Source organism: Cajanus cajan, chromosome 3 (assembly GCF_000230855.2).
Source record: "Cajanus cajan strain Asha chromosome 3, NIPB_CcT2T_4, whole genome shotgun sequence".
Classification (NCBI taxonomy): domain Eukaryota; kingdom Viridiplantae; phylum Streptophyta; class Magnoliopsida; order Fabales; family Fabaceae; genus Cajanus; species Cajanus cajan.
The window spans coordinates 24,938,987-24,955,182 of record NC_138519.1 but is presented as its reverse complement, the minus strand read 5'-3'; the positions used below and the strand labels follow the sequence as shown (position 1 = coordinate 24,955,182).

Below are 16,196 nucleotides of genomic sequence, written 5' to 3'. Positions count from 1 at the left end.
TCTCTCTCTCATTTTCCCCTTCCTTCCATTACTCTTTTCTCATTACCTTTCTTGGCTAAAATATGGGTGTTAGGGTTTAATTTTCAAGGTGGAGCTATTGAGAATCAAGAAGAGCGGCAAAGCTAGTCTTCCTCCTTGAAACAATTTCATTTCTCTTCTTCTTCTTCTTTTCCCCTAGAGCTCGGAATTGGAATTCTTCTCCCTCCGAGGTAAGGGAAGCTAGAATTTGTTGATTTTGGAACAAAATGTTATATTTTTGCAGCATATTGTTGGTTGCATGTTGATTAAATTGGAGTGTGTGGAATTAGAAAGAGGAGTTTTGAGTTATTTGAAGAATGTGATGGACTGGGTCGAATTTTTGTTGCATGTGGGGTTTGTGATGTTTTCTTAGTTGCATGTTGATGGTAGGAATGTTTTCTTGATAGTGTAGGTGTTGGGTCCCTTTGGGTTGTAAGTTTTGATGGATTTTGAGTGAAAAACATGTGGGTAGCCATGGAAGGGCAGAAAGTTTAATTTGGAGCGCTGAATTGAGCGCTGTAATTCTGGGGTTATATGACCGTATTCAGTCTTAGAATCTTCATGAAAGTTTTATCCTCGGATGTTAGCTTTCCAATGGCACCAGAATCACCCAAAACGGAGATCTGGAACTCCAGATATGGTTGTTTTAGGGAACAGGGGTCAAGTTGTCAACATTGGTTGTAGCTGTTTTGGTTTTTAAACTTTTTAACAAAGTATATGATAGAATTAGGACTCAATGTCTTCATAAAAGTTGTAGGTAATCTTATTATCTGTCATATGAGATAATTATGAGCATCATAGGAGTAGTATAACTCCAGATATGGATGTTTTAGTGAACAGAAGTTAAGCTGTTAGCATTGGTTGTAGATGTTGCGGTTTTTAAAATTTTTAACAAAGTAGATGATGGAATTAGGACTTGGTGTCTTCATGATAGTTGTAGGAAATCTTCTTATCTTTCATATGAGATAAGGATTAGAATTATAGGAGTAATATAACTTCATATACGTTGTTTTATGTGAAGGTTGCCATTTCACAATACGTAATTTGGTTAAGTTGAAGGTTATTTTGAGTTCTTAGGTTGCTTTATGTTGTTTGTGTGTGTAAGTTGGCATGATAGATGAGTTTTGAACATGTAGTGTGAGTTTTATTATGTCGTAAAAATGTTGTGTGTTGATAATTGTTGAAAAAATATTGAATAATGATGTGGTGGGTGATGGTTTTGTGATAATGATGGGATGTAAACGAGATGTATGAGTAGCTATGAGATGCTTTGTGAATGTTGTAAGTAGTTAGAGATGATTTCATAGAATGGGTTGATGTGTGTTGTGTTGAAAGATGATATTGTGTAGCATGATAAGATACTTAGTAGTGAGATGTGAGATGCATGTTGTAGTTGAGTTGTGAAGTTGTGTAGTTGTGTAGAGATGCTAAATGAGTTGAAGAGTTATACGTTGTGTGACTTGTTGTGATAAATAAAAATGTGTTGAATATGTAGTATGATGTTAAAGTTTCTTTATGTTATGTATTGACTATTTATACGTTGTAAAATGTGATGAGATGATATAGTTGAGAGTTGTGAAGAACATGATGATAATGTTGTGAGTTATGAGAAGCATGATGTGAAGTGTGTAGATGTGTTGAGATTTATACAAAATTTATTAGTAGATTGTGTTGCTAAGTTGTTAGATGAGAGTTGTATGTTGTTATAAATTTGTATGTTATACTATGTGTTAAAAAGATATTTCTTTATGATGGTTGAGTTGTAAATTGTGAGTTGAGCTATTAAACTGTTGAGTTGATTGTGTTGTTTAAAGTTGAAATAAGTTGATAGTTGAGCTGATGAGATGATAATTGTGTTGTTTAAAGTTGATATGAGTTGAATGAGTTGTTGTGTTGATAAACTTTTTTGTTAAAGTTGTGAGTTGACTGTGTTGTTCAAGTTGAAAGTTGATTGAGATGATGAGTTGAAAACTATGTTGATCATGTTGTGATGATGAGTTGTTGATCACTAGGACTAGAGGAGATATTTTCGAAGTTGCTCATCCCATTTTGTGGATTGAGATAGTGATGGTGCTCTGAGAGCCCAATTTGTTGAAAAACCCTCCTTAGGAAGTTGTCCCTTGGAGTGGATGATGTGTTGTTCTCCTCTAAGACTTAGTTGATCTCGTGTGTGGGCAAGGTTGAGGCACACGTGTACAAAGCGACAAATCTTTTTTACTTCTTGGTTTCACAAAGAAAATGCTCCAAGAAGATCACAAAGATCAAAAGTTTCACAAAGTTTACTCATAATATCACTTGCTTGTGTTTCTGAATGAGAAAACCATTTTTATAAAGTTTTCAGGCTCAAATAATCAATTATTTACAATGATAGTCGATTATTTTGTTCTAAGTAATTTTGGAAATCACTCAAGAATAGAATAACCAATTATTTCACAAGATAATCAATTATTCCAAAGAGTGTTTTCTAAAACAATCGATTATTTCTACAGATAATCGATTAGTACAACACGGTTAAGCAGTTTGGAGAATTCTTCAACATGAAGTAATCTGAAGGGCTGGGCCCCTCAAATCCGTTGAGCACCTGAGATAATTCTTCACCATTAAGCAAGCAAAGGGGCTGAGCACTTCTGATCCGCTGAGCGCCTAGGAGGCAGAGAGCACTCATTCTTCCAAGGCTAAAACCACTCAACGCTTAGGAACGGCTGAGCGCCTCTCCTCTTTTGCACTTACTAAGCTCTCTGGCTTGAAAGCGCTCAACCCTTTTGAAAGGCTGAGCCGTTTTCCTCCAGACTTCAAAAGCTACAAAATAAGAGGAGAATCTTATCAAAAGACTCATCACTCCCTGTAATAACGTAAATTAAGAGCCCCTCTTTGATTCTAAGTGTATTTGCCAAAATTATATCAATATGTACAAAAAAATTTGTGCCAGATAAGTGTCTCAAATTTATATTTCATCAGACTAATTAGACACTTATCAAGCTACCCCGGCAACAGCGCCAAGAAACTTGTTGGTTCTCTGAGCAAGTGCACCCAAGTCTCTGTAATATAGTAAAAGGTTGTCGATCCTCAAGGACTTGTGAAGTAGATCTTGATTCTATTATGCTAATTGATACTTGTAATTTCAAAGTTTGAGTATTCACACATGTTAAATATTTTATATGAGCAGTGATTTCAATTTAAGTAACCAAAGTCAGATTAAACTTAAGAAATCAGATATGATGAACAGTTGGGATTAAATTTCATCAATCTCTCTCCTATGTATTCCTATTGATTCTTGTAATTGATTCCATTACTCATTTCCATTGAGTTCTTTATATTCATTCAAACCCAATTCCTTGGTATAAGAAATTCTAAGATATTTAACTCAATGAATGATTCCTCACTTTATTCAGTTAAAGTCTTACATTAAGAATCAGAACTTGTTGCAACTATTAATTTCAAAACCATCCTTGGCTTTCAAAACTAATAGGTGATTTGTTTCAAAGCTAGATTCAGAAAACATTTTCCAACCAAATTCTAAATCCAAGATCAAAGATAAATGATTAGTTTATCAAAGCATTAAGAACAGAATACAAATCACTGACACTGAGTAATAGATGTAATATATATATGAATCAAAAAGGGATACAAAGGAGTTTAATGATTACATTAATCCCAACCCTAGACCTTTAGCTCTCCATAGAAGAAGAAATCACAAAAGTGTAATAAGAAAGGTAGAAGAGGAAAGATTGATCCTAGGAATCACGTTCCCACGAGCTCCAAGGTACTCTATTTTCTTTTCCTTTCTCTGTTCTGCTCCCCTCTCCAATATGATGTTCATTTTCTCTCTCCTCTGCCTTTTTATAGGTGCTGGAATTAAAAACAGAGTAGGCAAGAAGGAGAAGGAACTGCTCAGTGCCTTGAAACGGCTGAGCGGTTTGGAGAATTCTTCAACATGAAGTAATCTGAAGGGTTGGGCCCTTCAAATCCGTTGAGCACCTGAGATAATTCTTCACCATTAAGCAAGCAAAGGGGCTGAGCACTTCAGATCCGCTGAGCGCCTAGGAGGTAGAGAGCACTAATTCTTCCAGGGCCAAAATCATTCAGCTTGGGAATGGTTGAGCGTCTCTCTTCTATTGCACTTGCTAAGCTTTCTGGCTTGAAAGTGCTCAGCCCTTTTGAAGGGCTGAGTCATTTGCCTCCAAACTTCAAAAGCTACAAAATAAGAGGAGAATCTGGTCAAAAGGCTCATCACTCCCTGTAATAACGTAAATTAAAAGCCCCTCTTTGATTCTAAGTGTATTGCCAAAATTATATCAATATATACAAAAAAAAATTGTGCCAGATAAGTGTCTCAAATTTATATTTCATCAGACTAATTAGACACTTATCAGTTTTTCAATTTAATGAAAAATAAAGCAAATAATCGATTATTGTAAGTGAATAATCGATTATTTTGAGTAATATCTCAAAATTTGGTTTTATCATCTAGAAATCTTCCCAAGTTATATTTTATCATCACATACTACTTTCAATTAAATTAGGATAAAGATACCACATGCACAAAGCAAAAACTAACACAAACATGCATAGAGTTAAAAACAAAGCACTTATAATACATAAACTACACTATTACATTTTTTCACTTAAAACATTCCATGATCTTCATGCTTCTTCTTTGTAATCATCAAAATTCTTTAGAAATTGATTTAGCAGCTTGTGAATCTCAACATGCTTCATTTATGAGCTGTCAAACTTACCGATGATGAAGACATTCATGGTATTATTCAAATGTAGTCAAAAACTTCTTACTTGTGCTGAACTATATGCGAATCTCACACAAATAAATAATAGTCGTCTACCTTCTTGTGAAAACCAAACTTTGTTAGACCATTTTCATCCACACACAAGTTCTTTTACCAACCTACTTTCTAGCCCTTTTCAAACCAACTATGACTCACCCTACCTAAACGATGAATTATCACATGGATCCTTTACCAACCTCCTAAGATTTGGAGTCCCACAAGAACAACAAGACATTGGCAGCTTGTTTAAGTCTGGACTTGTAGAAGAAGAAGTTCGTGGTAGCCTACTTGAAGTTGGAGTTCCTGGTGAAGAAGAAGTCGGTCCTTTTAGTGACGATAAAGGTGATGCAAGACTCCAACAAGATGAATAAGATCTTGTTCAACAACAACCTTAGTACGTAGGCACATCTTCAACCACATTCAATTTTCCAACACACATGCACAACGTTGATCTACAAACAGATTTCACTGACCCTAAGTATAAACATGCACTTGACCATGTTGACATTGAATATGCTCCTAACAACCTCTTTCAAGGCATGACTTTTGACACAAACGAAGAAGTCAAACATGTTTTAAACATGTACCATGTCAAAAAAAGGTTTGTATTACAGAATTGAGAAATCATCTCCAACATTAATTGTTGCAGGATGTGTTCACAATGAATGTGGTTGGAGGTGTAGAGTGGCTTTCATAAACAGAAGCCAAAAATGGAAGGTTCATAGGCTTATAGATGAACATCCATGTTCATCCTTAGTGATCTCACAAGATCATGTCAACCTTGGCTATCTATATATAAGTAAATATATTCTTCCATTAGTGAAGAGTGATCCATCACTTTCAATTCCAACAATAATAGTGCACATCAAAAGTGCGAAAGACTACACAATCTCATACCAGAAAGCATGGATGGAAAAACAAAAGGCAATTGAAGACTTACATGGAAATTGGGAACAATCATACCATCATTTACCCAAGTTGCTGCATGCCATGAAAATTTTTCTTAATGGATTTGTTGTTGAGAAGTTGTAAACACTAGATTTCATTCGGGTCACCCCATTAAGGATGAAAGGCTATTAGAACAGCCCTCGAGGACCCAATTAAGCACAAAAATAAACCAAGACAACACTAAGAGGCCCAAAAGACTCAAAGCCACAACTCAAGACCTGCAATGCCCGTTCCCAACCTTGGAATTCAAATTTTGTATATGAAACCCTAGTTAGGAACAACCCTACCCAAACCTAGAACAACCATTCCCAACTAAAAATTTACATTACAACCCTAATTTGGAATGACCTATTCCAAAAAAAACCCTATTAGTGTTATTTTAAGGCCTAGAATGGTCGTTCCAATGTTAGGAGCAACCATTTCCTATCCCTGGGTGCCTATATAAGCGTGCCTAAGGCTCAAACTAGAGGACTTCTTAGACAGTTGGGAGACTCTTGTCAGAATCATTCCATTCTCTTCCTTTACATATTCTTGAGTGTCTATGAGGTTTTTTGTAGAGCAAAAGGCTGCCAAAAACATGACCTTGGACCACTATTTGAAGATTTGTTTTAAAGCTTGCTTTGGAGGTTCTTATTAATTTCTTCTCTCTCCTTATTTATTTAATTTTTTTATTCATAACCCTATTGTTATGCAACAATCAATAACCATGTAGATAATAAGTGTTTAAATGACTAATAAAAAAGGGTAAATATTTAATTGTTTATTAATATACTAAATTCATCATAAGGTATCGAATTAAGGCGTTGTGGGGTGCTTAATACCTTCTCCACATGTAATCGACCCCCGAACCTAAATTATATGGATATGAAGGCCATTCAAACTCTTTCCAAAAATCATTGGTAAAGGATTAGTTTGGTCCTCGGGCATTCCTAAACTGATGAGAATTTCAAAACAAAGTCCAAACCATCTTTGGGCAAGATCAAAACTTTTTGGGTTCCGATATAAGTAGACAAGGCCACTATACAACCAACAAGGTCAAATGGTTCCTAATTATGTTCAATTCCATCGAGTATTTTGGATATTTAAACCTTGTATCGATGGGTTCAAATATCGCAAGCTCGTTGTTCAAGTTGATGGCCCATTTTTGTGTGGAAAATACAAAGGAACTCTCCTTGTGGTCGTGGCACAAGATGGCAACAAAAAAATATTTTCAATTGCATTTTCCATTGTTGAGGGTGAAACAACAGATGCATGGTATTTTTTTCTACATTACCTAAAAAAATATATTTTCCCTCAAGATGGCCTTTGCTTAATCTCCGACAGGCACGAGTCCATAAAAAATACCTACTTTAGACAAGGTAGTGGTTGGACACTAGAGAACTCAGTGCATTTGTTTTGCATTTGCCACATTGCCCAAAACTTAAAAAGGTATTTTAGGAATGCAAAAAGAAAAAAATTAATCATCAACATGGGTATATAGTTTTTTTATTTCTTTTTTATCATTAATTAAATATTTATTCGTATTTGTTTTACTATTTTCAACAATAATAAATTGATGATTTATTGCTCTTTAAAATTTGCAGCTTATGGGATGATTAAGCCTAGGTTCAATTACTACTTTAATATATTGAAAAGCGAACCAGAAACTGAAGGTGTAATTGATTGACTCAACACTATTCCTATAGAATAATAGACTCTTTCATGGGACGGTGGCTAACGATGAGGACATATGACTACCAACTTGGGAAAGGAGATTAATTTCATTCTTAGGAAAACAAGATACTTGCCAATATTTGCAATTATCATGTTGACTTATATGCGATGTAATTCATTATTCATCTAGAGAGGGAAGGAAGTTGATGCTAAACTCATAGTTGGCCAAGTTTATACAGAAATAATAAATAAGGCCATGAGAAATGTAGAATCCAAAGCAAATAGTCATTATGCCCTCGAGTTTGATCGTCCTAGTACACGTTTTTTGGTGCAATAGACCATTAACCCAAGGGAAGGACGACCATTGGATCTTTCTCAGTTAGACTAGATGAGCAGTGGTGTGACTGTAGCAAATTCTAAAAGTTACACATGTCATGCTCATATGTTCTTGCTACATGTAAGCATGTTCACCACCATTACACATCTTACATACATCCGGTATATACATTTGAATATGTTTCCAATGTGTATAATGAATTATTTGTTGAATTGCCCAACGAATCTTACTAGTCAAAGTGTGACGAACCACAAATCATACCAAATCTGGAAAATATAAAAATAAAAAAGGTCGTCTGATATACGCATCGAAAGGGATATGATTGAACTAAGACAACCAAAAAATGTTCTCAGTATAGGAATGTAGGCCACTCTAAGAAAAAATGTTCTTACCATCAAGGGAGTTCAAGTCAACAAGCTTAAATGGACGGTTTTTCATGGTCTACATCTCAATTTCGGTTGATTTTGTTGTGAGTCTTCCACAAATATCATGTTTTGTAATTTTAATTTGTCTTTTCATACCAATATTTTTTATTTGTAATTCCAATTTTAATATATGATAAAAATATTACAAATTTTTAATAACAAATTTAATTATCTATAATTATTAATACAAAATAAATATAATTTTTTTAAATTTAAATATAATTATACTATTATATATATATATATATATATATATTTTCTTAAAAACATTAAATTTAAACAATAAAATTATTATTCAATTACTAAAACTTAAAATAAATTAAAATTATTTTAATTTAAGAAATCAGAAAACATAAAAATAAAAATAAAATAAAATAAAAAAACAAAACAAAAGAAAATTTTCACGTAAATAATCTTGACCTCGGTATATTTACGAAAATAAAATAAAAAAATAGCATATTAAAAAATAAAAAAAGTCAAGATTATATGTACCAAAGAAATTTCTGAAATTGCTGTGATCATCTGCGTTGTATATGAAATAGAAGACTGTACTTTGTCGTATGTCAGGAAACTGCTAAACAGATCTGGTATTCCTGGCGGTCTCTATGTAATTTCTTCAAAATGTTTGACTCTGGTTACAATTCACGGTATATTAGAGGCCAGAAGGAGAAGTTCGTAAGGTATAGAATACATAAGCACAATTATTTTACTGTTCCTTTTGTGTTTGTTTGCATGTAAAATGTTTGATATGATGTCAGAGTTTATAGCTTGAGTCATGAGATGCAAAGGTTTATAGGTTTCAATTTCGAAGCTAGTTGCATGTCAGTAAATTTCCCTTACCAACAGACATGAGATGAATATTAATGTACCTCGAATGTCCCTTGAGGATATATATTTTAACTGATCAAACTCTTTTCTTTATTAGTTGAGAATTCAAAGCAAGACTAGATGATTTGTAATTAAATGCTTCAAAATTCAGATATGATTTTTTTTTGTTGATTCATGGAAATAGAACTTGGTATTATTGGTAGTTTACAATATTCACATGCTTTATTCAACCAACTGTGTTAGACTCTCTTCATATGATACAAAACTTATTGTGTTATATTCCACTTTGATTAACAATCATTCTTTGATGTGTGCGAAGGCTAAGTTGTTAAACTAAACGGTTTTGAATCTGACACACATTGGATGATGTAGGCTGGATGATCTGGATTCAAATTTGTAGTTGCCATCTAGCTCAAGTGGGATGAAAAAACTAAGATTTAATTTAGATTCTCTATCTATTCCTCTTCCTAGCCATGGAAGAAAAAGAGCATCGAAATCCTTTAGGCTTGGAGTGAAGAAGAGTTCAGATGGACTAAAGACATTTGGAAGATCACTCAAAACTAGAGTCACTACTTGGGCAGTATTCCCATAAGATCTCAAATTTTCAGCAAAAAAACTATTTGACCCTCAAGATAAGAACCTTCTGTATTGGAATAAGATTTTGAGATTCTATGCATTTTTTCTGTAGCTTGTGATCCCTTTTTTTATTTTTTTTATTTGCCTTATTTCAACCACAAATCATTTTGCCTTGCCATAGATAACAAGCTAACAAGTTTTATTGTCACATTGAGAACAATATGCGATGCCATTTATCTCGTCAGCATAAGTTTCCAATTCCGCTGCTTACATTGTACCGTCCAGGTCAGAATCCGACCTTACCTCTCTATGAGCGAAAGGCCGACTGTAGCTTGACTGACCCCCTATCTACGAGATACTCGATTGATATCTGACTTGGTGTCCCAGCACAAACTAGGTCGGTCGTATTCCGATCCAAGTCACCTCCAAGAGCCCACTCGGCCACCGCCTGACTGGACCCTCTGTATGGGTCTGGTTGGGCAGGGGCCGATCTGACCTCCCCGTACAGACAATATCTGATTGCAAGGGCAGGGTCCCACCCTCACCCACCAAGTACCTTTCGAATAAGAACGATTAAAAGAATCCCCACATTCTCGAGGCCCATAAAGCCCATAAATAAGAAACTATAAGACCTAAAACCCTAGAGTTAAGAAGACAGATTACACTTTTGAATGCTCTGGCTTTGAGGCTTGACCTAGAAACAAATCCTAGTCCACCCTTTGGCTAGAACATTTTGGCGCCCACCATGGGGCTACGGTAAAACTTTTCCTATGCCCCAAGCAATACGGAAGAATCTACACTCTGTTATGGCGAGAGGCGGCACATCAAACAGTGACTCACAACACCCTACCATGGAGGAGATGATGGCATTGATCAATGGCTTGAGAGAGGAGAATGCACGATCCAGGGAAAGGGAGGAGGCCATCCAGCGAGAAAACGAGGAGATCAGGAGGTGAGCGGATTAAATGCAAGCTATGATAACAGCCAATACCCGAACGGAGGAGGAAGATGTCATGATGAAAGTTCCTAGAGATTTCTGACCTTTCTCGGAGGCTATAGAGGCCGAGATCATCCCGAGAGATCATCGGATCCCACAGGTGGAACCTTTTGACGGAACCTAGGATCCTAGTCAACACTTGACAGATTTTCGAGCACAAATGTTGATTTGTGGAGGGAGTATGGAAATTCGCTGCAAGTTGTTCATGGGCACGCTCAAAAAAGTAGCCCTTGATTGGTTTAGTGGTCTTCCTGACCGATCAATCACTGACTTTGACGTCTTTAGTCAGTTATTCATGGCACAGTTTTCAGCCAACAAAAGGAAACTGCCAATCACGTCAGACTTGTATGATCTCAAGGAGCAACGCGAGGAGTCGTTGAAGGACTTTTTGCAAAGGTTCAATGAGGTCACTTTGAGGATAGCGTCTCTGGATGAAAGGATGGCAGTCATCGCGTTTCAGAAAGGTCTAAGGTTTGGTGCCTTTGACATCGCGCTTGAGAGAGCGAATTGCCAAACAAGGTGAGAGCTTTCGCCCTGAGTCACATCAAGATGGAGGAAGGACAAATCAATAAAAGGGTAGCTGAAAGTCGAGAAGCCGGAGGTATTAATAAGGAGAGCAAGAAACATCTCCGACCGCGTTCTAATTGGAGTAAGCGACGTGACCGTTATAATATGAAGGAGGGCAATTACCGACAGACCGATCATGGTGGTCGGCCAAGAGGCGAGTGGACATGAGCCAATGACGAAGAGAATTTTACTCTGCTCAATGTTCCTAGGAGGCAGATACTTCATGATGTCAACAGTGCATCATTGTTTGAGTTTCCAGCAGTGCCGGAGCGCCACTTAGGTCCCTTCAAGACGGACTGGTGTGAGTTTCATAGGACTCATGGGCATTCCATAGAAAATTGTTTTGTCCTTGGAAGTTAGATTGAACGCTTGATCAAGGAGGGCCGCCTGAAAAAGTTTGTGGCAAGAAAACAGGAAGAAGGCTCATCAGATAGGCGACACAAGCGTGCACAGGACGACGCAAGGAGGGATAGGCATAGAGAGAGGACCCCCCTCAAGGACACCCCAGTAAAGGCATCAGAGGTCCATCAACAAGCGATTCACGGGGACTTTAACACGGTGGCAGGAGGATTTGCGGGAGGAGGAGTCACCTCATCTACTTGAAAAAGGTACACACACTCTGTCCTGTCCGTATCGGAAATCTGCCGACCTCCCCAACCCAATTTCCTTCTCGGATGTCGACTATGAAGGAGTAGCTCCTCATGAGGATGATCCTATCGTCATTTCGACGATAGTGATGGGCTATAATGTGAAGCGCATTCTGGTCGACCAAGGAAGCTCGGTCGACATCCTCTTTTGGGAAGCTTTCGTGGGAATGAAGATCCCCAACGATCCACTAGTACCTTACGTGGGAACCCTAGTAGGTTTTGTAGGAGATCAGGTTATGGCTAGGAGCTATGCTGATCTAGAAACGACCTTTGGTCAGGGCTCGCAAATGAAAACGGTGACCATTCGGTACATAGTGGTGAATGCTCAGTCATCTTACAACATACTCATTGGTAGGCCCACGTTGAACAAACTGCGGGCCGTTGTGTCAACATCGCATCTGAAAGTGAAGTATCCATTGCCGAATGGGGATGTCTGAGTCCTCAAGGTGGACCAAGAGGTCGCCCGAAGGTGTTACGCGGACAGTTTGAAGGCAAGAAGGTGTTTATATACCACACCAGGTGAAAAACACATTCATTCCATTGAACTGGACCCTAGGATGGATCTGTTTGATCATTGACCCACCCCTGCGGAAGATGTCAAGGAAGTAGCAGTGATGGAAGGAAGAACAGTGAAGATTGGTACTTCTTTAACCCCATAAAATGAAGAAAGGTTGGTCAAGGTTCTAAAAGAAAATGCGTCGGCATTTGCATGGCACTCCAGCGACATGCCTAGCATTGACCCTAATTTCCTGTGCCACAAGCTGGCTATAGAGCCTAATGCAAAAGTAGTGATCCAGAAGAGGAGGAAGTTTGGAAAGGAGAAACAAAGGGCCATTGCGGAAGAAACGAAAAAGTTGTTAATGGCAGGACATGTCCGAGAAATCCAGTATCCGACCTGGTTAACAAATGTGGTGATGGTTCGCAAGAGTAATGGAAAGTGGAGAATGTGTACGGACTTCACCGATCTTAATAAGGCTTGCCCAAAGGACTCATACCCACTACCCAACATAGATTGATTGGTTGATGGAGCGTCGGGGTACGAATTACTGAGTTTATAGATGCTTACTCGGGGTACAACCAGATCCGCATGCATTTAGCAGATGAAGATAAGACAGCCTTCATAGCAGATCAAGCTAATTTTTGCTACAGGGTTATGTCGTTTGGTCTAAAGAACGCGGGGGCGACTTATCAACGACTGATGGACAAGGTTTTAGTGAATCAGCTGGGTCGGAATGTGGAAGCTTATGTGGACAACATGGTGGTGAAGTCGGCGAGCACCGATCGGCATTTTGACGACTTGCAGGAATTGTTTGACACTATCAGTAAGTACCAATTCAAGTTGAATCCCGAAAAATGCTCTTTCGGGGTCCAAGCAGGAAAATTCCTTGGTTTTCTACTAACTCATCGTGGCATCGAAGCAAACCCTAACAAGTGCTCAGCCATCATCAATATGAGGAGCCCATCTACGGTGAAGGAGGTTCAGCAACTGGCGGGAAGGATGGCTTCTCTGTCTCATTTTCTGTCAAGGGCAGCTGATAAGGCATTACCGTTTTTCCAATGTCTGAAGAAGAAATATCATTTCACTTGGACGACCGAGTGTGAGGAAGCTTTCACGGAACTCAAGAGGTCACTGGCACCACCGCCCATTTTGATAAAACCACGACCGAACCTCCCCTTGTTGGTTTACATATCGGCATCCGACCAAGCAGTCAGTTTAGTTCTCGTACAAGAGCAGGAAGCTTCTCAAGTTCCTATTTACTTCATGAGTAGGGCCTTACAGGGAGCAGAGACGAGGTACCAAAAGATTGAAAAGTTGGCCCTTGTGATACTGGTTACCGCGAGGAAGTTGAAACACTATTCCCAGAGCTACGAGGTGGTAATCCGAATTGACCATCCGATTCGGCAAGTCTTACAGAAACCCGACCTGGCAGGCAGAATGATGAAGTGGTCGGTTGAGTTATCAGAGTTCTCCATCAAATATGAGCCGAGAGGAGCAATCAAAGCTGAAGCCTTAGCCAACTTTTTAATGGAATTGACCCCTCCTATTGAGGAGGGTAGTGTCGGAGAAACCTAATGGATTCTATCAGTGGATGGTGCTTCGAATCTAGGAGAAAGTGGAGCCGGAATCGTCTTGGAGGGTCTGGGGGAATATTACTAGAGCAGTCATTACGATTTGAATTTCGGGCAAGCAATAACCAAGCCGAGTATGAGGCGTTGTTAGTAGGAATGATTTTGGCGAAGGAGATGGGGGCGACGAGTTTATCAGCTCGAAGTGACTCTCAGTTGATCACGGGGCAAGTAGCGGGAACTTTCCAGGCAAAGGATCCCCAATTGGCTAAGTACCTGGAAAAGGTTAAGCTCTTATCGGAAAACTTCTGAGAGTTTACACTTAACCATGTACCGCGAGAACAAAATTCGCGAGCTGATCTCCTCTCTAAGTTAGCAAGCACAAAGAAGCCAGGGGCCACTCGGTCGGTTATCTAAGAAACCTTAGCTTAGCCGAGTATTAATGAGCCACAGGGGAGTGCTCTTTTCATCCAAGAAGAGCTCGATTCGTGGATGGGACCATATATTGGATACTTGACACGGGGAGAGTTGCCAGAGGACAAAAGGGAGGCGTCATTGGTACAAAGGAGTCACCCAGGTTTGTAGTCATCAATGAAAGGTTGTATCGAAGGGGTTTCAGCACTCCCCTTTTGAGATGTTTGACCACATCACAAGCGTAGAGAGTGATGGATGAAGTGCATGGTGGCATGTGTGGAAGTCATATCGGAGGACGAGCTAAAGTTACGCAGGTAGGGTACTTTTGGCCGACTTTGAGAAACGACTGCGTCAATTGAGTCCAAAAGTGTGATGGATGTCAAAGACACGCAACCTTGCACCATTCCCCAGCCGAACGACTTTATTCAATCTTGTCTCCTTGGCCATTCAACAAGTGGGGTATTGATATTCTCGGTCCATTTCCAATCGCAGTAAGACAATTGAAATTCTTGATAATGGCTGTTGACTACTTCAACAAATGGATCGAGGCGGAGCCAGTAGCAACCATTTTGACAGAGAAGGTAAGGACATTTTTATGGAAGAATGTGATAAGCAAATATGGTGTTCCTCAAGTGCTCGTATCAGATAACGGGACACAATTTGCGAGTGGGGGAGTCCGTGATTTCTGTCGGGAGATCGGTATCCGAATGACATTCACTTCCGTTGAAAACCCCCAGTCTAATGGCCAAGCGGAGTCAGCCAACAAGGTTGTGCTATCGGGATTGAAAAAGCGCGTCCAGGACTCAAGCACTTCGTGGGTATAGGAGCTTCCCTGAGTGTTATGGTCATACCACATGATTGTTCATTCGTCGACCCAGGACACCCCTTTCAACCTAGTGTATGGGACAGATGCGATGATACCGATTGAAATCATCGAACCCTCGATATGTACAACATGCTTCTCTGAGGAAGAATTCGAACAAGGAAGACAAGTTGATTTGGATTTGATTACAGAAACAAGAGAAAGAGCACGGATAAATCAAGTAGCAGCTCAGCGAAGGGCAGCTTTCAAGTACAATACAAAGGTCATCCCAAGAGATTTTATTGTAGAAGACCTCGTTTTGAAGCGCGCTCAGCTAACTCAAATGAGGAACAAACTGTCACCTAAATGGGTCGGCCCCTATAAAATTGACGATGTGGTCGGCAAAGGAGCTTACCGATTGAGAACACTGGATGGAGGGAAGATCCCGAGGACTTGGAACGCTGCAAACTTACGATTCTATTATAGTTAGTCTATTCATTTGTATCAGGTGCACTCTTTTCCTAGCTTAGTATTTATTCCCCATAAAAATGAGAGGGGGTTTTTGCTGAGAAGGTTTTTAACAAGGCACCACAAACTAATAATTTCTCAATTTTAATAAATATCATCCCCAACTATTCTTCTATGATTTCTAACATGTGTTATTTTAAAGGCACCAAACTCGTGATTGATCGGTAAAAATCTGACTAGGCGAGTATAAATAACTCGAAGACAAAACTCGTGATTGATCGGTAAAAATTTGACTGGGCGAGTATAAATAACTCGAAGACAAACTCGTGATTAATTGGTAAAAATCTGACTAGGCGAGTATAAATAACTCGAAGATAAAACACGTGATTGATCGGTAAAAATCCAACTGGGTGAGTATAAATAACTCGAAGACAAAACTCATGATTGATCGGTAAAAATCCGATTGGGCGAGTATAAATAACTCGAAGACAAACTCGTGATTGATCGGTAAAAATCCGACTGGCCGAGTATAAATAACTCGAAGACAAAACTCGTTATTGATCGGTAAAAAGCTGACTAAGCGAGTATAAATAACTTGAAGACAAAACTCGTGATTGATCGGTAAAAATCTGACTGGGCGAGTATAAATAACTCGAAGACAAAAC

The 16,196-nt window shown here is 38.7% G+C and overlaps 1 protein-coding gene across 1 annotated transcript; it reads left to right on the top strand.

Moving 5' to 3' along the window:
• The first annotated feature begins 11,869 nt into the window (after positions 1–11,869).
• LOC145956163 (uncharacterized) lies at positions 11,870–12,796 on the top strand. Its single transcript, XM_083071730.1, has 2 exons — positions 11,870–12,131; positions 12,447–12,796. The coding sequence occupies exons 1-2, from the start codon at positions 11,870–11,872 to the stop codon at positions 12,794–12,796; spliced, it is 612 nt and encodes a 203-aa protein (XP_082927856.1).
• Positions 12,797–16,196: the final 3,400 nt, after the last annotated feature.

Excerpts from the sequence above, each read along its gene's own strand:
- LOC145956163 (XM_083071730.1), top strand. The coding sequence starts at position 11,870 with ATGGGCTATAATGTGAAGCGCATTCTGGTCGACCAAGGAAGCTCGGTC. Across the intron at positions 12,132-12,446 it reads ATCTTACAACATACTCATTG|AAAGGTTGGTCAAGGTTCTA; the intron begins GTAGGCCCACGT and ends CATAAAATGAAG.